General features: G+C 34.1%; 1 protein-coding gene across 1 annotated transcript in view; it reads left to right on the top strand.

Annotated features, from left to right (window-relative positions):
• The first annotated feature begins 6,609 nt into the window (after positions 1-6,609).
• Positions 6,610-24,635, top strand: part of LOC138705138 (cathepsin D-like) — a 43,325-nt gene continuing 25,299 nt past the window's right edge. Inside the window, exons 1-3 of the mRNA XM_069833794.1 lie at positions 6,610-6,757; positions 19,841-19,892; positions 23,351-23,465. Coding sequence (XP_069689895.1) covers positions 6,657-6,757; positions 19,841-19,892; positions 23,351-23,465 — 268 coding nt within the window. The 5' untranslated portion in view covers positions 6,610-6,656. The remainder of the gene's footprint in view (positions 6,758-19,840; positions 19,893-23,350; positions 23,466-24,635) is intronic.

Genomic DNA, 24,635 nt, shown 5'->3' with positions numbered 1-24,635 from the left:
AAAACTACTTCCCAAGAGGAAGAAGAGATGTTGGACGTCCTCGGAAGAGATGGTCCTAGATCTATTATTGAAGACGGAACAGGCAATTAATGCCTAAACTAGGGAGTGAAGAAGAAGAAGAGTTTCAGTAGTGTCTTTTTCTCTACCTATTTCATCGGGGCGCAACTATGCCATCCCCATTTCTCTACCTGATGGGAACGGGGCGCAACTATGCCCACAAAACAGGGACCCTTTTTTATCTGCTGCATTTTATCTAACCGTGGGGCGCAACTATGCCCTGCCCATGGAGACCATGACAGGATCTGTTTAGGCCATCTATCCTCTGGCATTCTCTGAACATGGCCATACCACTGCAATGTTCTCTTTTCTAATCGTTCCACTAGCGTTTCTTTTTGTTCCATTACATTCCGTATTGTTTCATTTGGAACCCTTTGTAATCTAGAGATTCGGCAACTCCTACGCAATCCATCCATTTCCACTGCATTTAACATTTGTTTTTGTATCTGAGTCAATACCCATCCTTCCCCTCCATAGTTGAGAACTTTTTCAACAATAGCATTCAAAATCATCCTTTTTGTTCTATGATGAATTTCTCTGAGTAGAGAAAATTCATCTGTCTAACTTAACTTCTTATTTTTTGAAGAATAGGTAGAACAGAGAAAAATTCTCTCCGGCACCGGGATCCGAACCCAGGTTTCAGCTCTACGTGCTGACGCTTTATCCACTAAGCCACACCAGATTCTAGTTCCGATGCAGGATTGAATCCCTCTCAGTTTAAGTTGTACCTCTGTGTTCCCCTTGTTTCTTGTTAAAGCGTATAACTCTATGTGTAATGCCTTCTGTCTTGTTTACATTCGTCAGCCTTTTCCAGGATTGTGAATAATTAAAAAAAGTAATAGTTCTCAGAAAATGAAAGCATAAAACAGTGAAAACTAAACGAAAATATTCCTCACGAGAGGAACTTCTTTATAATGACTAAAGACAGACAAAGATTTGTCGTAGAATTAGCAGGAAGTATGATTTTGTCACAATGTAATAACCAAAGTCAACGGCCTGCATCGTACTTCATTACACCTGCAGAGAGTCTCCAGAAACAGGTTGACTCAGCCACACCTGAATCAATATAGTTAGAGTTTGACAATATTTCAATGCTTCAGGTTGTCATCGACAGGCAATAATACTATACAAACAGCATACGTTGGTTTTCAATGAACTCTCATCTAAAATTTTCAATCCAGTAGCGACTAATTCAATAAAATTTATTGTGTAATTTTACTTTAAGGACTTCCAATTTGCAAACTTTGCTGTGTCATAACATTTTAGATCTTTATTGATCGTCGAAGAGTGCGTGAGTCGAAGAGTCTCGTCGTCGTCGTCATCATCATCACCAAAATTATACTGTAGCCACAAACATATCAGAAAATCGGATTATTTCACACTCAAGAATAATAATTTTAGATCGAATTAGAGTCCAAATACGAGGAGCATCCAGAAAGTAAGTTTCCCGATTTTTTCCCCTTGAAAGTAAACGTAATTAGCCGTGTCAATTGCGCATGCGTTACAGATCTATGACGTATCAATCATATGCCAGCCGGACAGGTCCCGCCTGGTGCCAGTAGCGTGGCAGCAGTGGTTCGAAATTGAAGTTCTTATTCCTTCTCCCGCCGCCTCGAGGTTCGGTCGGTGATAAAGTTCTTTAATGCACAAAGAATTGCCAGCTCTCATCGGCAGCTGTCAGGCCTATGGGCCGAACATATTTCTCTCTCTCCCTCCCCTTCCACTCCCCCTCTCCCTTTCCCCTCCCCTTCCCCCTCCCTCCCTCCCTCTCTCTCTCTCTCTCTCTCTCTCTCTCTCTCTTTTTTCAAGAAATTCCTGTCCTCTGTGAGCGTTTTGGCAACGACGAAGAGCTGAAGACGTCTGTCACACGCTGGTTCCATTCACAGGCGGCAGAGTTCTACGACAGAGGGATACAAAAGTTGATCCCACGATACGACAAGTGTCTCAATTCTGATGGTGGCTATGTTGAAAAATAGCTGAAACATTGCTGTACCTGTTGCCAATAAATGTTTTCCTTAAAGTGTGTGTTCTTTTTTTTTTTAAATAGGGAAACTTACTTTCTGGATGCGCCTCATAAATAATTTTCATTTCGTAGAGAGAAAATGGGCATTCAATCATGTTCTACTCAGCAGCGTTGGACGTTTGGGACGATCTCACCTAAATGCGTATTGTGTAGGACAGCGTTTCTCAAACTTTGGTCCGCGGACTACCTGTGGTCCTCGAGATCTGTCCTTGTGGTCCTTCAAAAAAAAAGACAGAAGAAAAAATAAAATTCAAACGAATTGCGTATCACACTATAGCTTAAAATCTCAGAGTTTGTAAATGACACATGGCAATCGAATTTCACTTTTTCTCCTAGTCCTGTATTTTATTAAATTTATTACCCTACCCGCCTATTGACTTCCCACTCTACTCTCAGCAACAAAAGAGGGATATAAAGCACTATATACGTGGTGTTTCTCGACATCTTTTCCCTGCACATCTGGCGCCGAGCCTGTAACCCAGCTAGGGACCACCCGAATTCATAACAGAGGACCAAAGTACCGAACCTTAATTCAATTTTAAAATATAAATATGACATTAAAATATGCTACGAAAATGATAAATTTGGTTTCGAAGGGAACAAGAGTAAGGTGTTCCGCGGAACTGTTCTGACTTTAAAAAGTGATCCCCACTTCAAAAAAGTTTGAGAAACGCTGGTTTAGGACGATTTCTTAGGATTTTTGGGACAATGAATATTGGACACACCTACCTGCGCACCATTTCCATAGGACGTTTATAGAAACAAAATTCTTCCTCTCATTTTATGGCACTTCCAGGTACTTATAATTCTTAGCCTGGTATGTTGTTTTTTAAATTTAAAATGTAATCAAAACAACTATGGTCATCTTATTACATTTTGCAGATTTAAGATGAATTTGGATCAGAATGAAACGAATCATATTTCAAATATTCCATCAGGGTTACTTCCCCAGTCTTAGTCGAAATCCTTGTTTCCTCTTCGTTCCGAAATGGCAAGCCTGAACTCTGGACTGGAAGAACAATTAATACTGGTGTAAGGGCATGCTCACTATACTGGATCATCTTTTAAGCGACAAAAGATGATGTGGAAATCACCCGCCTCAGCACGTGCCCTCCACAAACTATTTCATTTAATTAATTTATTTATTTATTTATTTATTTATTTATCTATTAATGTATTAATTAATTTATTTATTTATTTATTTATTTATTAATTTACTTATTAATTTACTTATTAACTTATTTACTTATTTATTTATTTACTTATTTATTTATTTAAGCTGGTGTCTATCCACGCAAGCTAATGTTATGTTCCTGGTGTGACAAAGATGGCATCATCTACAATGAATTGTTTTGAAGGAATGTAACGATCACTAAGATTTATTGTCAATAACTCAGTCGTCGCAATTGAGAAAAAAAGACCGGGAAGACTGTATCAAGTGATTTTGATGGATGATAATGCCCGTTGGCATACTTCTAACATTACAAAAGCAGTTGTTCAAGAGCTCGGTTGGAAGGTTATTTCACATCTACCCTATTCTTCTGAACTTGTTCCATCAGATTTTAATTTTTAATTTTTTCCGCTATTTACCTAACAACTTCTGGAGAATACTCCTCAATAACGAAGCTACTCTTCAACATTGGCTTGACGATTCCTTTAAGCGTGAAATCGAAAAACTGCCAAAATGTTGGGAGTCAGTAATAAGCAATGCAGGAGAATATAAGCTATTATCGATTAGTTAATATGTTTCGTTTATGTAAAATAAATAATTTTGTAAATAATAAAAATCATTACTTATTTATTTATTTATTTATTTATTTATTTATTTATTTATTTATTTATTTATCTACAGTCTTACTAATAAACAGTGTATAGTTTTTATACGAGACTTATGCAGCGTTGAGATACAAAACGTTACTAATAAACCGTGAATAAGCTATGGACGTATAAACAGGCTGTAACTATACAATAGGAATTGCTTTGCAGTAGTTACATACACGAAACCCCTTGTTTAAGCGTTGTATATAGCGAAAAAATGGCCGCCCCTCTAACAGCTGTTCGTATCGACTGCCATTTTATGATGATGTTTACCTTGTAACCACAGAAGAACAAACCAAAGATCATAGAATTATTAGAATAATATTGCTGTAGCTTGTACTCTTTGACCAAAATGTAGTGTGGTAATCGATTAGAGCCAGTTGTACTATCGATATTTAACACGCCACACTAGACCGCTCCATCGGATGCAATAGAGAACCTCAGATATTCTATTACCTTTCGTAACAAAGTAATGACGAAACTATGCCGTAGCTGTGTAACAGTTATACTGTTATATACGACGTATGTAGTGATTTTTAGTAAGAAATTTACACACGACTTATAAACGAGCTACTCATTGTATAAGTATAAGACAGTTAAATATCTGTATATAGGGTTTTTATTAGTAAGACATTTATTTATTTATTTATTTATTTATTTATTTATTTATTTATTTATTTATTTATTTATTCTGGTGTAGTTAAGGCTATCAGGCCTTCTCTTCCACAACACCAGGAATACAAATACAATAATATAGAAAAACAGAGAAAAAAATACACTATATACAAAATAAAGCTACACAAAAATAAAGAGAGAGAGAGGAAACACTATAAACAAAGTAAAGCCACACAAAAATATACACAGGTTGCAGTCACACAAACTTTAAATGAGTGATTAAGTATCATCATTAATTGTATCCTAACTAATTAACTAACATAAACAAGAAACTTGCAATTTTAATCTAGATTAAAAAAGAAAAAAAAACACAAATCAATACTTCTAGCAATACCTAAAACATTAACTAAGACAAAATTTTCCAATTTAATTTTGAATTGTGATAAAGTCCGGCAGTCCCTGACGTCATTAGATAACGAATTCCAGAGGCCAGGTATTTCTACAGTATAGGAAGATGAGTATAAAGACGTTCTATGATGAGGGATAGAAAGAAGTGCTTGATGTCGGTTTCGAAGAGTTGTAAGAAATTGAAAGCGCGATAACAGATAATTCGGAGTAGAAGTATGCATGATTCTAAACAGAAGAGACAGTGAATGTATTGTTCTTCGTTCCTTCAGACGCACCCATGAAAGTAACTGGAGGGAAGATATTATATCGTCAAATTTACGAGTATTGCAGATGAATCGTATGCACACATTATGAACACGTTGTAGTCTCTCAGCTAAGAGTGAATTTACATTAGTTAGCAAGGAATCGCAATAATCAAAATGGGGCATTACAAGCGTCTGAATAAGATTATTTTTTTAGACTAAGTGGTAGAAATTCTTTCATATGGAACAAGGATTGAAGTTGAGAAAATATTTTTTTTTGCAAATGTGTGTTACTAGAGTGTTCCAATTTAGATCGCTATCCATAAAAATGCCAAGATTTTTAACTGTTTCACTGTATTTTACAATAATCCCATTCAATAATATATGTGGTATAGTACTACTAACAATTTAAGCACAACCTAAAATATATTAAAACTTCGATAGCACAATTTTGACTATATGGATGCCATATTATATCCTCCAAGATCTATTACCACTTGTATTGTTTGCATAGGCTTTAGTGAGTAATCCAAAAAATTAGGCACAAAGCACTCACTCTTTGTAGACAAAATTACTCCGAATTTTTCAGACCACGGATCTCTATTTTTATTCTACCTCTTTTTCTTACAAGCAAGTGATAAAATTATGAGATAGGAAATTACATAGTTGTTGAATCGTTCATATCAGCGTTTGTCAAACTATGGTCCTCGGACCACCTGTGGTCCTCGAGGTCTGCCCTTGTGGTCCTTCAAAAAAGACGGAAGAAAAAATAAAATTCAAACGAACTGCGTATCACACTATAGCTTAAAATCTCAGAGTTTGGAAATGACACTTGACAATCGAATTTCACTTTTTCTTCCAGTACTGACATTTTATGAAATTTATTACCCTACCCATCTATCGACTTCTCACTCTACTCTCAGCAACAAAAGAGGGATTTAAAGCACTATATACGTTGTGTTTCTCGACATCTTTTCCCTGCACATCTGGCGCCGCGCCTGTAACCCAGCCAGGGAACACCCGAATTCATAACAGAGGACCAAAGTACCGAACCTTAATTCGATTTTAAAATATAAGTATGACATTAAAATATGCTACGAAAATGATAAATTTGGTTTCGAAAGGAACAAGAGTAAGGTGGTCCGCGGAACTGTTCTGACTTTAAAAAGTGGTCCCCACTTCAAAAATGATTAAGAAACGCTGGTTCATATGGTTCTGTTGTGTCAAAATGAAGCTCTTTTACATATTAAGAACGGATATCGTGGTACCAGAGTTTACTGTGATGCACTACACACTTGTAGAAACCATGCATGGCTCATGTTTTCACAAATGTGTGATAAGATATTGTATCGTCACAAAAGTTTCGCTATCAGGAGGGGAAAGGGAGGCAAGGGGGCAGTGACCATGAAATACATATGCTAACAATATTAGTAATTTTCAGTGAGGATTAGGGGAAGGGATGTAGCAAAGTTGTATATAAATATGAGGCTTACATGCAGAGCAACAGAAAATCGACCAAGATGAATTCATTGAACGGTCTGCCTCTTCTCAGCGCTCTTCTGCTCTTCGCGGGCACAGTTAACTGTGTCTACAGGTACGTATTTTATTCATATCATTCTAGACAAAATTATTTATACTAATAAAATTTTCAGATACAATAATACCGAAGATATTGACTAAGTTACTTTTTAAACTCAACAATCACAGTATTTGTTTTACACAAAGTAAAATTTTAAGACACTTATAGGGTAAGTGAAGGTATTAATACCATCAATTCAAAAAATGGGCTATAACTGACCAGAAATACGGACAATAATAAATATTCATCTTTCAGATATTAATTATTTTGTAGCCTAACTTATGGAACGTACATTTCAAAAGTTGTAATTGTAACAAGGTTTTACAACAATATAAGTAAATAAAAGTATGACGTATACTGCGCTATTCTGCCCTACTAAGGCTAAGTGCCGTATCTACAAATAGCAAAGTATCGAGAAAAATGACTTTAAAGTTATCTGTACAGTCCCTTTAGATTTTTACGTATGATTACATAATTTATGTGGTTTCCAGCTATAGCCTATACGGCATTACAAAATTACTGAAACAAACAAAAATTATATTAATTCAACCATTTACTAGTAACTGCAGATACCGTTCTTTAACATAGCATGACTTAATATATAAATATCTGCCTTAACTACAAAATGCCGTATGTTGCCGACCTACTAAGGAGAAGTAGGGTATCTGCATAAAATTAAGAAATGGAAGAATAGGCATCCAGAACCATAAGGGGCCAAAGTACGGAATCAAAGTTCTGAGAAAAATTCACATTAATTTATGATATTCAAATTATTATTCAGATTTCTAATATGTTAGGTTTTGATTTGTTCATGGTTTAATCTTATACATCCTACAATATCTATTAAAATATATCAGAACATGCATATATGCTAAAATATACAAATTCACCATAGTGTGCTTTAGGCCCTTATGATTCTAGGCGTCTCTTATGTTGAAGTTCTGAAGTGACGATTCTCTATTTTAATTAATGATGCTACATGAATAATATGCATTAGCAAATGCAGAAACCCATTAGTGACAAAAATTGAATACATATGATAAACCCTTTCTAATTATTTCACAACATAACATTATGAGAGGCTAAAAAAATCATAATTTATGTAAGTCATGAACAAAATTATAGTATTAACAATGTAATATTATTAATAATAATAATCAATCCTTAAACATAAGTATGTAAAAAATATATTTACTATATTAGTAAATCTCGCCAGAATTTGTCTGTTTTCTGGAATGCCTTCTTTCAAGGTGTTCTCAATTCCATCTCTCTTCTCAAGATCAAATCCACAGGGCTTATCCAGATGTTCAGGGAATTGCATGCCATGTCTTTTCTGTGCTTTCTTTTGCAGGAAATCTAAAGTTTTGTAACTTTCAGTTTCATTATATGTTGTTTTGTACTCCAATACATAGTTACCTTTCACTGATTTCACATGAACGATATCCTTGAGGTAAGGTAGTTGTTTTGCAGTTTTTTTCTTATGGGCAGTGTAATCTTTCCTTTGTGGAAGTTTGTGTGATCTATCTTTATTAGTTCCATTTTTCCATTATTTTCATCTCGACAAGCGTCTACAAAATCGTCAAAGTCGTATGTACTTTTCTGCTTTTTGAGAGACATTTTGAACTTGGTGATGAATACTGTAAGCAGAATAAATATGTGTCCTGGTTCAAAACAGAAAAGGTTGATTTCTTGGGCAGCTATTTCCTTTGAATTCACCATGAAGACCAAGAAAGAATACAGACACCAGCTCTTGTTCTGGCTTGAACATCTACCCAAATTACCATATTTTGACATCTCTGTGTCTTTCAGGAACATGTAAATCGTACCTATAATACCTTTCGTATTTCGTCCTGTAATAGCTTCATTCCAAACAAATGCAAAAGGTTTCAATTTAGATTTCTTTCACACTGAAGCGAATGTCTCATGATAAGCAAGAATTCATAAGTTGACTTGAAACACTTGAATTAAAATTTTCATTTTCTATCATGTTGGATAAAGGACATTTTTCCAAAGCTAATTTTACTAATTGTCTGGATCTAGAAGAAGTAGCCATAATTATAACTGTTTTTAACACAGATTGCTGTTCAATATAACACTGACAGGTGCATACTGAAGCAGAAAGCGGCATGTGGATAAAAAGAGTGTGACAATGCTAAGAAAGACCGCGGTATATGCTTGGTACTAAGCAAGAATGTAGTATCTGCAACTCACATACCGCACTTTTGCGTAGCATGAGAGACATACTGCAGTCTTGCTTAGTTTATCTAGCGATTTTGTGCAGATACGGCAATATAAAAAGCTTATATTTCATTTGTCATTGGAGATACAGCATGTTTACTTAGTCCAATGAATTTCTGACAGTGCAAAATCTTATAAAGTGCGAAAACCCCATTTTTCAATATTCCTGCAGATACGGCACTTTTGCTTAGCAGGACAGTATTACCTGCAGTGAAGAAACATGTTTATAAGCAAAAGTGACAAACGTAACATTATGTTATAGAATTAAACAACTTTAAATGATTAGGGACAACAAAAAGGTCTCAATACTCATTACCACGAAACTTTAAAAAATTCAAATCAAGGTCACTGTCATTGAGTGTTGCACAACCGTCTTCACATAGTAAAGAGTCCAGTTTTCTTTGTGTTACTCATGTCGCAGGTTTCGTGGTAACCAAGTCCGGTCAATTATCCTTAATTTAGAGACGATTAAACTAACTGAAGTTTATTCTCGCAGAGAGATGGCATTATTGCCTGAAGTCGTAAATTTTGTTTTAAATGAATAATTTCCATATTATAATATTATACATTTTAGGACAACAGCACTCCACTAAACTTAAGAACACAAACTCTAAACTTTCCAAACTCTAAACTGGCTACGTCTTAACGAACGTAGAAATTTTCATTCTCTTGTTCTCCTTTTCCAAGTCCTTCACACCTCTACAACTACCTACCTTGCCACCCGTTTCAGTTACCTGTCATCATATCATAATATCTTCACACGCACGCAAAATAGCCGCATACTAGCCATACCAACACATAAGACATCATCGTATTCATCATCATACACTATCTCGCTCTCGCGCTTGTGGAATACCCTACCCAGTGACATCAGAGACTGTCGGAATTTAGTAGCATTCAAAAGCAAACTTACTAAGCATTTTTCTTACTGCGTAGAGTAGTTAATAAAAAAATGTTTCTCTCTTCTTAACTTCTACAATAAACTGTGTAGCTTTCATTAATCAGTTGGGGCCGTATTCATAGACATTTCGCAGCACGCGCTACGAGCGTACTAAGCTAGCCCCGATTATCCACTGGTTACCAGTACAGAATTCAAATCATATCCTATCGCTAACACTGGTTTATGAATACGAAAAACGCTGATCATCCACCGGAAACCCGCGCTAAAAATGTCTATGAATACGGCCCTTAATCTTTTAGTATACTTCGATTTTTATTGCATTTGTAAATTTAATATTAATTGTAATTATATATTGTAATTGTATTCTTAATATTGTAGTTGTAATCCCCTGGTAGAGGGGAAGAGAAGGCCTGATCGCCTTATCTCTACCAGGTTAAATAAATAAATAAGAATTTTTCATAACATTTTATCATTCACTGTATTTTAAATTCATTTATCTGTACTTACTTTATGCAGAATACAATTTTCACGTCACTGGACGATCAGTTCAAGCGCGCACTTCTTCACGTAAATATTGTTAAATTCGCACTAAAGACAAAAATCTGTTTCATTGTTGGTTCCAGATGTTTAAGAAAGGTTCCTCTAAACACCACGCTTCCCTAATTAGTGCTGCCAACGCAGAGTTTCACGTAACTAATAATAAAATATTAGTGGCATTTTAACCTGCATGGCGTTGTAACCTTCACTTACCCTACTGAAATACACAACACGGGCTTCACAACTGTGCAGCAGTTCAGCTGGAAACAAATTGTTAAAAGAGTAGGAGACATTTTTAAAATAAATAAATATTAAGATAGATATAAACGAGGGCGTTAGATCTGAAACCTGATTCACAGCGAAAACATCAATACAGATGTAACACGTAAACCACGCGCAGAGTAGGAAATAAATCAGCCATCACATCTGGCAGACAAGTGTGCTTTGAATTGTTGGAATATTGACTTGTGTGGTGACAAATAAGAACTATTCCACACTTCGTAAACGCATTTTCTGTTCAAACCAAATTGAAATAATCACAACTCTTGGAAGAGAAGCGATTGTTTTAACAACTTTGTTCTACCTATGTAATTACAAATAAGTAATATCATTAATTTCAAGGGATTATTCTTTGAGATATTTCAAACTAAAAAGATTATTACAGTTTTGCTCGTTTTTGCTTCCTTTTCGAGAAAAAAAAATATTTTGTATGAAAGTTATATTACCGGTTGTTCTGTATGGTTGTGAAACTTGGACTCTCACTTTGAGAGAGGAACAGAGATTAAGGGTGTTTGAGAATAAGGTTCTTAGGAAAATATTTGGGGCTAAGAGGGATGAAGTTACAGGAAAATGGAGAAAGTTACACAACACAGAGCTGCACGCATTGTATACTTCACCTGACATAATTAGGACCATAAAATCCAGACGTTTGAGATGGGCAGGACATGTAGCACGTATGGGTGAATCCAGAAATGCATATAGAGTGTTAGTTGGGAGGCCTGAGGGCAAAAGACCTTTGGGGAGGCCGAGACGTAGATGGGAAGATAATATTAAAATGGATTTGAGGGAGATAGGATATGATGATAGAGACTGGATTAATCTTGCTCAGGATAGGGACCAATGGCGGGCTTATGTGAGGGCGGCAATGAACCTCTGGGTCCCTTAAAAGCCAGTAAGTAAGTAAGTAAGTATGAAACATTTCATAGCGCATTATAAGAAAGCTACTGAACTAATACCCAACATGATCAATCAGTTTAAGACAACAGTGTATTACGATAATAAATTATGGAAAGAATTTTATTTCTGTCCTTTAAATGTGCGGATATTGGATCTGAGCAAATGTAACTTTTCTTTCTGAAAAGGAATTTTAAATGTTACATTTGTTCGGATCAAATTCCTGCACATTAAAAGTATAAAACTAAAATTCTTTCAATCTTTTACTATAGTCCCGTCGCTCTAATTTCCGGCAGCCAATCGCGTTGCAGGTCGGCTACATTTAAACGTGTGCGTCTTGTGATTCGCTGAGGAAGACGTTATTCATTTCTTAAGGCTCGATAAATACTTAATATAATCGCCCGCCATTTTGGCTCTTTCGTTGGCGTTCGCAGAAAGCATAAGAAGACGTTATTTGCCGCTCAATTATTTGCTGAATTACAGTGCGTTTGATTTATTATCATAGTAGCTACGACATGATAATGTTTAACGGTTTAACGGTGTGGCAAATAGATTCCTCGTATGGTAGCTCGGCAACGAAAGAACAAAAATGGCGAACGATACTACCTACTTAGACTTTATAGAGCCTTCACTTCCTAAGACGTAAGCAAAGAGGAGGAGTCACGCCGGGAATAACAGCGTCGCGACTATAACATAATGCACTGGGTTCCCGGGTAGCTCAGTTGGGAGAGCGTTGGTACGTTTAACCAAAGGTCCCGGGTTCCATACCCGACCCCGGAACAATTTTTCCCTCGAAATTATTCAATATTTTTTTCTGTTTCACTAAGAGTGAAATACTTAACTAATTTTGGTTTAAAATTTACGTTATAAATGATATTTGATAGCGTCCCAACCAGGGTTTAATAATCGGCCTCCTAATCAATTCTAAATGAATATTTATATTTAACTAGCCGTACCCGTGCGCTCCGTTGCACTCGTTAGAAATAAATATAAAGTAATTACTAATTAAAATAGGACATTTGATCCAGGGAAGATTCGTGTTTGATAGAAGGATAAGTCGTTTAATATGTTACTTAATTTAAATTGCATCCAAATAATTAAAATGCGATAATTTTGGTCCAGAGACCACTCATTTGGTGCAATGACAATTCCTTTAACATGTTTCTTAATTTTTATTACATGCATCCATACTTTAATGAAGACTGACATATCATTTGGATTTAATGGGTATACTTTATTTTACTTGCTATATGTTTCCATTGAATTATGATAATAACTTAATTTTAACCCTTGTTTTCTACGTATTCAGTAAATGGTGCTTGGCCAACTATGGTTCTGAACCCTTCAAATAACTTAAATTATATCATATCATATCATATCATATCATATATCATATCATATCATATCATATCATATCATATCATATCATATCATATCATATCATATCATATCATATCATATTATATTATATTATATTATATTATATTATATAAAAAATGTGTTGATAACGGATGTACACCGATAAGTAAGTTTTTAATTTGTTATGGGGGCTCTGGAATCTCAGGAGGAACAAATTTTATTTTACAACAGCGCAACATAATCTGCTTGGCTCATTACCAAATTTTTTTGCATTGCATTTAATGCATATGTATTTTATGTATTTTAACACGATTCAATTGAGCATAGTTAAAATTTGGATTATAAAATAATGGAATGCTAAGCTAACATATTATTACTGCATACTAAATCAATACACTCTTGTGGTTCGTTAATTCTCTGAGATAAATATTATTTTAAGAAATACAGGAAACGAATACACAGAATACCCTATCAAGTTGTTTGTGCATAAGAAGCTATTTTAATCTTACCTGTCCTCAATTCACTCACAAGTTACTGTAATAACATTATAGCATTATGTCCATCCAGAGAAACTACACTTTCCAATGATGAAATAATAATTAATTATACAAATCGGTTAATTTATCTCCGATATTACTTCATACAAACACAGAAAAATTGTCTGTAGGCTATGTTTCATAGCTTTCGATTGTTGTGTCCAAGGCCCCTTATAGACGAAGTCATTTGTTTTTAATTCATTACATGGCCTTAGATGGCAGTTATTTTAATTTTAAAACTCATTTATCTCATTAAATATCAGTCCTATCAAAATGTTTCAAGGAATAAAACTTATCGCAAATGATTTTTAAAGGAACTTTGTTATGTAACATTTTTCACAAAAATCAATAATAAGCGAGATATTTCGATTTATTTAATTCATGCCCCCTTATAACCCCCCTTTTAAATAACGTATTTTGAATGCCATATAGCCTAAAATCTAAGTTATAACGAACTTAATTTATAATCCAATTTTCATCGAAATCGGTTCAGCCATTATCGCGTGAAAAGGTAACAAACATACAGACAGACAGACAGACAGACAGACAGACAAACATTAAAAAAAATCGATTTTCGGTTTCAGGGTGGTTAATTATACATGTTAGGACCAATTATTTTTGGAAAATCTAAAATTACCAGAAAAATTTCGGCTACAGATTTATTATTAGTATAGATTTAATTTTTTATTTAATAGAAACCCTAGTTAGGTAGGCTATCATTGAAAAATTTATTGGATATGTAACAAACAATTTAGGCTACAAGACAAATTACATTTTATAAAGAATATAAATGATATTAATTATGCAAATCGATAACTTCAGTGCAATGAAGGATATCATGTCCAAGGTGATGTCAGGAAATTTTAATTTTCGGAAGACTTTTAAGGACTCCCGTGGGATTGTGCCTCTAGCGCCAAACACAATTTCTATAACGTCCCATGTCGTGATATTATATTTGGTCCCCAAATCGCTGCAGCATGGCAGATAAATTGCCAGTTTTTCTTTGCAGACTTCTCTAGGTTGTTCCTCGCTGTTCTCAAAACGGACTGTGGGATCGAGAATGAGTTCACAATTTTTTTTCCTGTCTATAATAATGATATCTGCTCTTCGAGTTGAACCGTCAGCAGAAAGGCACCCAATTTCCTCGTACATCTCATGCTTATCTGTCCGACGAAGTTCATTGGCAATCATGGACCGAATTTTATTATGACGGTCAATTCTCACTAATTCTCCCTTCCGGCAGAAACCCAGTACATGACTAATCTATACTAATAATAAATCTGTAGCCGAAATTTTTCTCGTAATTTTCGATTTTCCAAAAATAATTGGTCCTAACATATATTATTAACCGCCCTGAAACCGAAAATCGCATTTTTGAAATTTTTGTTTGTATGTCTGTCTGTCTATCTGTATGTTTGTTACCTTTTCACGCGATAATGGCTGAACCGATTTATATGAAAATTGGAATATAAATTAAGTTCGTTGTAACTTAGATTTTGGGCTATATGGCATTCAAAATACTTTATTTAAAAGGGGGGTTATAAGGGGGCCTGAATTAAATAAATCGAAATATCTCGCTTATTATTGATTTTTGTGAAAAATGTTACATGACAAACGTTTCTTTAAAAATAATTTCCGATAAGTTTTATTCTTTACAAAATTTTGATAGGACTGATATTTAATGAGATAAATGAGTTTTAAAATTAAAATAACGCCATCTAAGACGGTGCAATGAATTAAGAACAAATGACTTCGTCCATAAGGGGCCTTGGACAACAACAATCGAAAGCTATTAAACATAGCCTACAGAGAATGTTTCTGTGTTTGTATGAAGTAATATCAGAAGCTAAAATAACCGATTTGTATAATTACTTATTAATTCACCATTGGAAAGTGTGGTTTCTCTAGATGGACATAATGCTATAATGTTATTACAGTAACGTCTGAGTAAATCGAGGACAAGTAAGATTAAAATAGCTTCTTATGCACAGAAAATTTGATAGGCTATTTTGTACATTCGTTTTCTGTATTTCTTAAAATAATATTTATGTACACTCATTTTAATCTCAGAGAATTAACGAACAACGAGAGTGTATTGATTTAGTAAGCAGTAATAGTACGTTAGCTTAGCAATCCATTATTTTATAATTCAAACTTTTAACTGTCCTCAATTGAATCGTGTACATAAAATATATATGCAATAAATGCAACGCAAAAAAAAAAAAAATTGGGTAATGAGCGAAGCAGATGATCTTGCGCTGTTGTAAAAGTTGTTCCCTGGATCAAACGTCCTATTTTAATTATGTAATTACTTTATATTTATTTCTAACAGGTGCAGCGGAGCGCACGGGTACGGCTAGTACTTAATAATTTAAAAAAATACAAGGCATATGAGTGAAGATTTGTAGCAATTAATGTGCACCTGAAGAATGAGGTACATTAAGCAAAGTGGGAAAACAGGTTATCAGTTAGGGCCTTTCTTTTGCACTTGGATAAGAAACTAATTAGTTGTCTTTATATCATTGAATTCAGAATAATTTATTGTAAAACCAAGGAAATTGTTATTACACTCCGAACACTAAAAGTCTAGAAATATTGAACTAAACTTTTGTACTGAAATTATTTAATCGCATAGACATCATTACCCACTCCCCTTAAATTAACTTCCATTTTTGACATTTACAGTATATAATAATTATGACGATATGGATATGACTATACAGAAATGTCAATATCAGAAATATTACATACCATAACACTGTACTACCAGTTAGCTATAGACGGGCTCTGTAGATGACGTAATATGTCAAAAACATACCCATTAGTGAAAATGAAAGCAATGGTACTCTACTTGGCAATGCAATGCATAACTCAAAATAGTTGATTCTCCTCGCAGGTGTCTCAATAGTAAGACAGCTCCAATAAATAGAATTCACTTGAAACGTGTATCTACATAATGCAGTGTATATTCTCAAACTAATTTCAAGGTCAAGACAGTATTGATAACATAAGAATTGCGTGCCATTGTAAATCGATAATTTCAGAACCTCCCTCATAATCCAAGGTGGATGGAATTTTTCAAAATTATTATCCAGCAGTCGTTAATGGTTCATCATATGGATATTTGAAGCAAATTTATGCTCAATATTTATAATATGCTGCAGTCACTGCCATTCATTTCGACTATTATTTCGTAAAATTAAGTTTCTTATTTACCACTAGGAGAAAAATTTGTAATTTTTGTCCAATATTTTAAAACTCTTTTTTCCCTGATTACTTGACACAAAATTAAGGATTTTCACACAAGATATATCCCTCAAATACTTTTTGGGGTGAAGGGGGAGGGCAAATTTTTAAATTGAAATCTCACATTTGTTTTAGTCCTGGGCCCACAATTTTCATGTTAGAAAAAAATTTCTAACACTGTCTCACTCCTTAATGGAAACAGAATATTCTGTGAAAATAGTTACTTATCTTACCCCATTAAGCAAAAGTGTCATCTCATTTTTTGAAAATTTAAAACGTAAAAATAAAAATTTAAGATATTGGAGATTTAAATTAACTTTCTTAAGAATTAGACACTGTTTGTAGTTTGGCAGCTTCATTTTGGTGCAGGATGATGAAAATATCTCAATTCTAAGTGCACTTTGTGTTAACATTAGTGTTGTAAAATGCTATAAAACTGAACATGCAGAAAAATCATCTGTCTGGAGAGTATGAAAAATTGTAAAATCAAAAACAAAACTTCTTGACTGTATGAAAAATAATACAATCAACTCTATCGCCAAATTAGAACTGTTATTAAACGAAAAATATAAACAAGTGACAGACTGTAACGGATTGACACTTGCAGAAATGCGCTTCCGGTTTAAAGAAAAGATGTTTCCGGTCAACAAAAACTCTAATTAGCCGAATATTATAGATACAAAGCTGATATATTTTTCAAAACTATAGAGTTCAAGCTTTCAGGTGACTTGAAAATAAAAGAATCAAATTTTTGAAGGGAAATTAAACATTAAGGGTAGACAAGTATCTTAAACCCAAATGAGCAATAAAGTAATGAAGTAGACAGACACCAAGACTTGTGGAGGTTTTAGTATTATTAAATTCCTGATTAACAGTAAGAGGGTCAGTGAGAAGAGATAAGGACATGAAGAGATAAGACAGAGGGGATGGAAACGGGAGAGATATAGAAAATACGGATAATATAAGAAAGGCATGACACAAAATAAGATTTTAGGATATCAGTTCCTTCACCCTCTTTACTTCTTTAAGGTTTGATTTCCACTGAAAATATTTTTCGAGGTTTATCGATATTTGAATGAAATTGAAATTCTTTTAAATTTTGGAAATCATTACGTCCTCTTGTCGTAAGCACATTCTGTCTTTCGTATTCATTCATTCACAGTGTTCTGTCCAAGAGGAGGTCTTTCACTGCAAACCCAGCTATCTCCAATATTTTCTATTTTCTGCCTTCCTTTTAGTCTCCGCATATGATCCATAAACTGGTTTCTCACGTACGACGTATTTCAAGGTCTCCGACGTTGCTCGGAAAGCATTAGCTTGGCAGGAAGGCACCTCTCACCGATTGCTCAGCTGGCGACCTACCCCGTTTCTCGTAACAAGATTAGTCTTGCAGTCGTCTTAGCTATAATCAGCCTCTTTCAGTTTTCTTTGCTGTGTGATTTAGTGCATGTTTGTTCATTCTTATTGTGTGTAGATTCGTTCACTATGTTATAGTAGGGAGCAATGAGTATTTATTGTGTTAAACTATACAAGAATAGAGTTGTATGTGGAATGTCAGCTTACTTTTATACAGAAATTTCTCGGAGAACATGTTCCCAATAAATCGACGATATGCAGATTACAAGAAAAATTTAAAGAGACTGAATCTGTGTTAAACATAAAGGAAACTATAAAACCAAACGTTCTAACCGAGGAAAAATTAGATGAGATATGAGCGGCCTTAGAAAGAGAACCGAGAAAATAGTTGCCTCGTATCGCATTTCAGTGATTGTGATTTCAACAATTTCGGCAGCCGAAATCCTAGATAGATAGATTTATTCGTTCCATAATATTCTTACATTTGCTTTATAGCATAGAATAAAGAACATGTCCAATTCTTACGTTTAACAATAAAATGCAATACATATAAAATGCAAATATGAAATATGTACAGAATTAATACCTTAATAACAATAATGTTTTATACAATGTAATATGTTTACCATTTAATATTATTCTAATATTTACACAGTACTGTGAAATGTCAAGAATTCATCTACAGAATAGAAAGTGTGAGATATTAAGTAATTTTTTAGTTTTACCTTAAATAATGCAGGGTTTTGGATATGATCCTTAATGTCTTCAGGAAGACTATTGAATATTTTTATCGCCATGTAACGTACTCCCCTTTGAAAGCATGATAAATTTGATGATGGCGTATGAAAATCATTCCTTCTGCGGGTATTTATACTATGTATGGCTGAGTTAGTTGGAAAATTTTCTTTATTACATAAGAGGAAATTTATTGTAGAGTATATGTATTGGTTTGTTAAGGTTAGAATCTCTAATTTAAAAAAAATAATCTACATGATTCTCTAGCCTTTGATCCAACTATTATTCTAATGGCTCTTTTTTGTAATAAGAATATATTTTTACTATCTGCAGAATTTCCCCAAAATATTATTCCGTAGGACATAATGGAGTGAAAATAGGCAAAATATACTGTCTTTAAGATATTGCTGTTTAGAAATTGTTGTAACGACCTAATTGCGAAGCATGCTGGGCTAAGTTTGGGGTTTATTTCTTTGATATGGTTTTTCAAATTTATTGTATTATTAATATGCAAACCAAGAAATTTGGTTGTTGATGTTTCTAGTAGAGGTATATTGTTGATAGTTGTGTCCAATGTTTCAGAGATTTAAGTGATTAATAACGTATTGGAAAGATTCCAGGATTCTCTAGCAGCAGAGGGACGTCATTTTGAGCACCTTCTGTAAATAAAGCTAAGCCCAATCTAGTCACATTACTTCTTAGTTTACGCACAACTCAGGGGAGACAAGCCGGCCCGTGACGCGGCAACTGTGCTAGGCGTATGCGTTAGACAAGCCGTGGAAGATGTGGGCAGGCGATTGCGTCGTACGTGATAAACTCTGTACTTACAACATTTTGAAATTTGAAGTGACTTTTGAATAACCTGATGTAACTAATATTAACTCTTCTTTGTGAGTAACAATTATTTGTCTTATATTAGATTCCTGCAACATCGACCTTGACATGAATGAAGATAAATGATTAATTTTGAATATATATTTAAGTACATTAATAATATATGTATTAATTATTTTACAGAATACAACTCAGCTCTATTCCAGGATCTAAAGTCGGCCGTGAAGATGTCTCGGTTAAGTATAAGTTTGTAATTCACGTATTGTTTAAAGAAGTTGCCCCTTTCACTATATAAAAATTTATAGGTACATATTTTTGTTTTAAATGTGTAATGGTTTGTTTAAAGGACCTGCTATTATAACTCGTAACATTATAAACATATTTGTTACACCCTGAATCCAATGGTAAAGTTATTTTTGACAATTCATGCTATTTGTCACTGAAAAATTATATTTAAAAATATGATTTATTTTCAAAAACTTTGTATTTTAGATTTTTCAGGCCAAAACTTTTTATCTTATATTTTAATTTAGAAATTGTTGACAAACTATGAAGTATTCTAGTACATAGAATTACATAAATATTTGTAAGATGAGAATAAACATGCATTTTTTTAATTGGTTCGTATATTTTAGAGCCAATAGGACTAAATGAAAGTGAAATAACAGGTTTTTGAAACAAACCATTCGTATTCTGCTATATATAAAACAAATGTATTGATATTAATAACATCAACTACGAATACATTATAACGAAATTATTTCAGATATCTCAATCATTCAGTGTTTAGTATAAAAAATAATTCCACATTGCGGCAGTGCTAACACTTATGGCTGTGTAGAACGTGTTACATAGGAAAATTTAGGAACAACTTAAGCACCGCATTAAATGTCATTCACCTGACATAATTAGGAACATTAAAATCCAGACGTTTGAGATGGGCAGGGCATGTAGCACGTGTGGGCGAATCCAGAAATGCAATTAGTGTTAGTTGGGAGACCTGAGGGAAAAAGACCTTTGCGGAGGCCGGGACGTAGATAGGGATAACATTGAAATGGATTTGAGGGAGGTGGGATATGATGCTAGGGGCCGGGATTAATCTTGCACAGGATAGGAACCGATGGCGGGCTTATGTGAGGGCGGCAATGAACCTCCGGGTTCTCTAAAAGCCATTTGTAAGTAATGTAATTAGACGGAATCATGAAAAGGAAGAAGTGAAAGAAAGAAAGAAAAAAGAAAGAAAGACAGACAGAAAGAAAAAAGAAATATAGACAGAAAGGAAAAAGAAAGTCAGACAGAAAGAAAAAGAAAGACAGACAGAAAGAAAAAAGAAAAACAGACAGAAGTAAAAAAGAAAGAAAGACAGAAATAAAAAAGAAAGACAGAAAGAAAGAAAAAAGAAAGACAGGCAGAAAGAAAAAAAAGAAAGACAGGCAGAAAGAAAAAAAAGAAAGACAGAAAGAAAAAAGAAAGAAAGACAGAAAGAAAAAAAAGAAAAACAGAAAGAAAAAAGAAAGACAGGCAGAAAGAAAAAAGAAAGACAGGCAGAAAGAAAAAAGAAAGAAAGACAGAAAGAAAAAAAAAGAAAGACAGAAAGAAAAAAGGAAGACAGGCAGAAAGAAAAAAGAAAGACAGGCAGAAAGAAAAAGATAGAAAGACGGGAAGAAAATAGGAAGACAGAAAGAAAGAAAGAAAGAGAGACAGAGAGAAAAAAGAAAGACAGAAAGAAAAAAAGAAAGACAGAAAGAAAAAAGAAAGGCAGACAGAAAGAAAAAAGAAAGGCAGACAGAAAGAAAAAAGAAAGGCAGGCAGAAAGAAAAAAGAAAGGCAGGCAGAAAGAAAAAAGAAAGACAGACAGAAAGAAAAAAGAAAGACAGACAGAAAGAAAAAAGAAAGACAGACAGAAAGAAAAAAGAAAGATAGACAGAAAGAAAAAGAAAGATAGACAGAAAGAAAAAGAAAGATAGACAGAAAGAAAAAGAAAGACAGACAGAAAGAAAAGAGAAATACAGACAGAAAGAAAAAAGAAAGAAAGACAGAAAGAAAAAAGAAAGACAAACAGAAAGAAAAAAGAAAGACAGAAAGAAAAAAAAGAAAGACAGAAAGAAAAAAGGAAGACAGGCAGAAAGAAAAAAGAAAGACAGGCAGAAAGAAAAAAGAAAGACAGGCAGAAAGAAAAAGATAGAAAGACAGAAAGAAAAAAAGAAAGAAAGACAGAAAGAAAAAAGAAAGAAAGACGGAAAGAAAATAGGAAGACAGAAAGAAAAAAGAAAGAAAGGGAGACAGAAAGAAAAAAGAAAGACAGCAAGAAAAAAGAAAGAAAAAAGAAAGACAGACAGAAAGAAAAAAGAAAGACAGACAGAAAGAAAAAAAGGAGGACAGACAGAAAGAAAAAAGAAAGACAGACAGAAAGAAAAAAGGAGGACAGACAGAAAGAAAAAAGAAAGACAGACAGAAAGAAAAAAGAAAGACAGACAGAAAGAAAAAAGAAAGACAGGCAGAAAGAAAAAAGAAAGAAAGACAGAAAGAAAAAAGAAAGAAAGACAGAAAGAAAAAAGAAAGAAAGACAGAAAGAAAAAAGAAAGACAGACAGAAAAAAAGAAAGATAAACAGAAAAAAGAAAGACAGACAGAAAGAAAAACGAAAGACAGACAGAAAGAAAAAAGAAAGACAGACAGAAAGAAAAAAGAAAGGCAAACAGAAAGAAAAAAGAAAGGCAGACAGAAAGAAAAAAAGAAAGACAGACAAAAAGAAAAAAGAAAGATAGACAGAAATAAAATAGAAAGACAGACAGAAAGAAAAAAAGAAAGACCAACAGAAAGAAAAAAGAAAGACAGACAGAAAGAAAAAAAAAGATAGACAGAAAGAAAAAGAAAAACAGAAAGAAAAACGAAAGAAAGACAGGAAGGAAAAGGAAAGAAAGAAAGAAAGAAAGAAAGAAAGAAAGAAAGAAAGAAAGAAAGAAAGAAAGAAAGAAAGAAAGAAAACTTGGAAACAAAAGAAACGAATGTTAGTTCGAATCCTACCTTGGGCATGGATGCTTGTCTATTATAATTGTAATATCACGTGTTGCCTTCTGACTCCATATTACGAGAGTCCCGTCATAGATTTTCCTTGTGGGTAAAAATGAAATAGAATTTTTAATATGCCTGTACATGACAAGGGTAGAGGGTATATGATAAAGTAGAGAAAACAGAAGGAAGAAAAGAAACATTTCCTTCTTTATTTCAATGTATTCAATTAATTAACTAATCAAAGGCAAGTGACCATGCTATTAGATACTCTCGAGAATGTTTTTATGAAACTTTACTTCTATTCTCAAATATTTTATTCCCAACGTCTTTCAATGCTCCAGAACTTGAAGATACTCGTATCTTAGCCTCCAGGCTGTTGCCATCGGAGGAAGAGAGGCAGTCTACGTTAATAACAACTGTGTAATCCAGCGGAGAAACGATGGAATTAAGACAGAGCTAGTTAGCTACGAGCTGCATTAGAAATTATGGAGTTGAACCCTGATCTCCTTTGTGACAAGACAAGCAAGACAGGGGTTCAGAAGTCAGGAGTTATGCTAGTTCTGCACTCGACACCAAAAGTAGTTTTCTTTCGCTACGTCTCATCAATAAACAAGCTTTCTTCACTTGCTTTTGAGGTAGACGTTGTTTCGCCACTGCAACTCTGAATCTGATGTTTCAGTCGCTGAACGTAGGTCACATCGGCCTGGGAACACCCCCGCAGAACATGTCAATCATCATGGACACGGGATCGGCTGATTTTTGGGTCACCTCAAGCAATTGCGACGAAACCTGTGGTAAGCTTTATCTGTTACTTTAATCTTGTTTTCAAGTAATTAATGAGAAAGTTTCCCCTTATTAAATTTAAATGCTGGGAGTATAAAGACAGAAATGAAGATAAACATAGAAGTTAAATTATATTTCATGTCTTAAGGGGACATTTCTATGAGTTTTAAAACTTTTACAATTTTCATCCAAAATTTATTAATTTTAAACTACATAAATATACAGGGACATAATTTTATTTTTACTAACATTTTTAATATTAACCTGGACACACCTTTAGAAAACTGGAAACACAGTTTGCTACCCCCTTCCACGACTGGAGTTCTATGATACTGGCGTAAAACACAAACAAATCACTCTACTAGGTACAGGAGCGAAGAAACGTAGTTCATTGATTTACGTAAACTAGGAAATATCGCGATTTTGAGTTTGATAATTTTCATTAGGCTTTTATTTAATCAGAGTACAGTACAGTATAACAATGAGTGTTTTTACTCACGAACTGAGTTATCCATGCGAACGTATTCATTATGCAGTGTATATTATACTGTCTACAGCACATTAGCGTGCAATATAGAGAAAGAAGTTAAATTTAAAAATAATCATAATATGAATATTTAAACACATTTTTGAAAATGGTGGCCGTTCATTTTGATACAGGCTTCAGTTCTTTTGTGCATATTATCGCACATAGACTATTGCATCTAATTCCAATTGCCAGTTTCGTCCTTCGTACTAGTAACTCATGTTGAAATAATTCTGTACCTACTCTACGTACTGTGAATTCAATCTTCACTTCTGCCCGACCCGAAAATATAAAATTACTCAGACATGCTATCTACTGTCCGTCCAAGTGGTTATGTTGTAGGGTCGTAGAAAGGGAGGAAATCACGTGTCAGTTAATTACTTAACGAGGCCCTTTTATTTAAGTTATTTTAAACAGTTGTATAATGTTACGTAAACGTCCAATTCCTAACAGAAATTAATGTTTTCAGAAAAGAGCTAAGACAGCCCACCTTTTACAGAGAGGTGAGCAGAAGCAGGTGGGGGAAATCGGGATTGAAGCGTAGGCAAACGGACGGTACCTGTGCGAAAATATGATTCAATATTGAAAGCTCTTTCGTCACTGGAAAACGTGAACATATTTCTGGAACGTACTATACGCACTAACTCAGTGCATT

This window comes from Periplaneta americana, chromosome 1 (genome assembly GCF_040183065.1).
Source record: "Periplaneta americana isolate PAMFEO1 chromosome 1, P.americana_PAMFEO1_priV1, whole genome shotgun sequence".
Taxonomy (NCBI): domain Eukaryota; kingdom Metazoa; phylum Arthropoda; class Insecta; order Blattodea; family Blattidae; genus Periplaneta; species Periplaneta americana.
The sequence above is the reverse complement of the archived record's forward strand: the minus strand, read 5'-3'. Positions and strand labels throughout refer to the sequence as shown.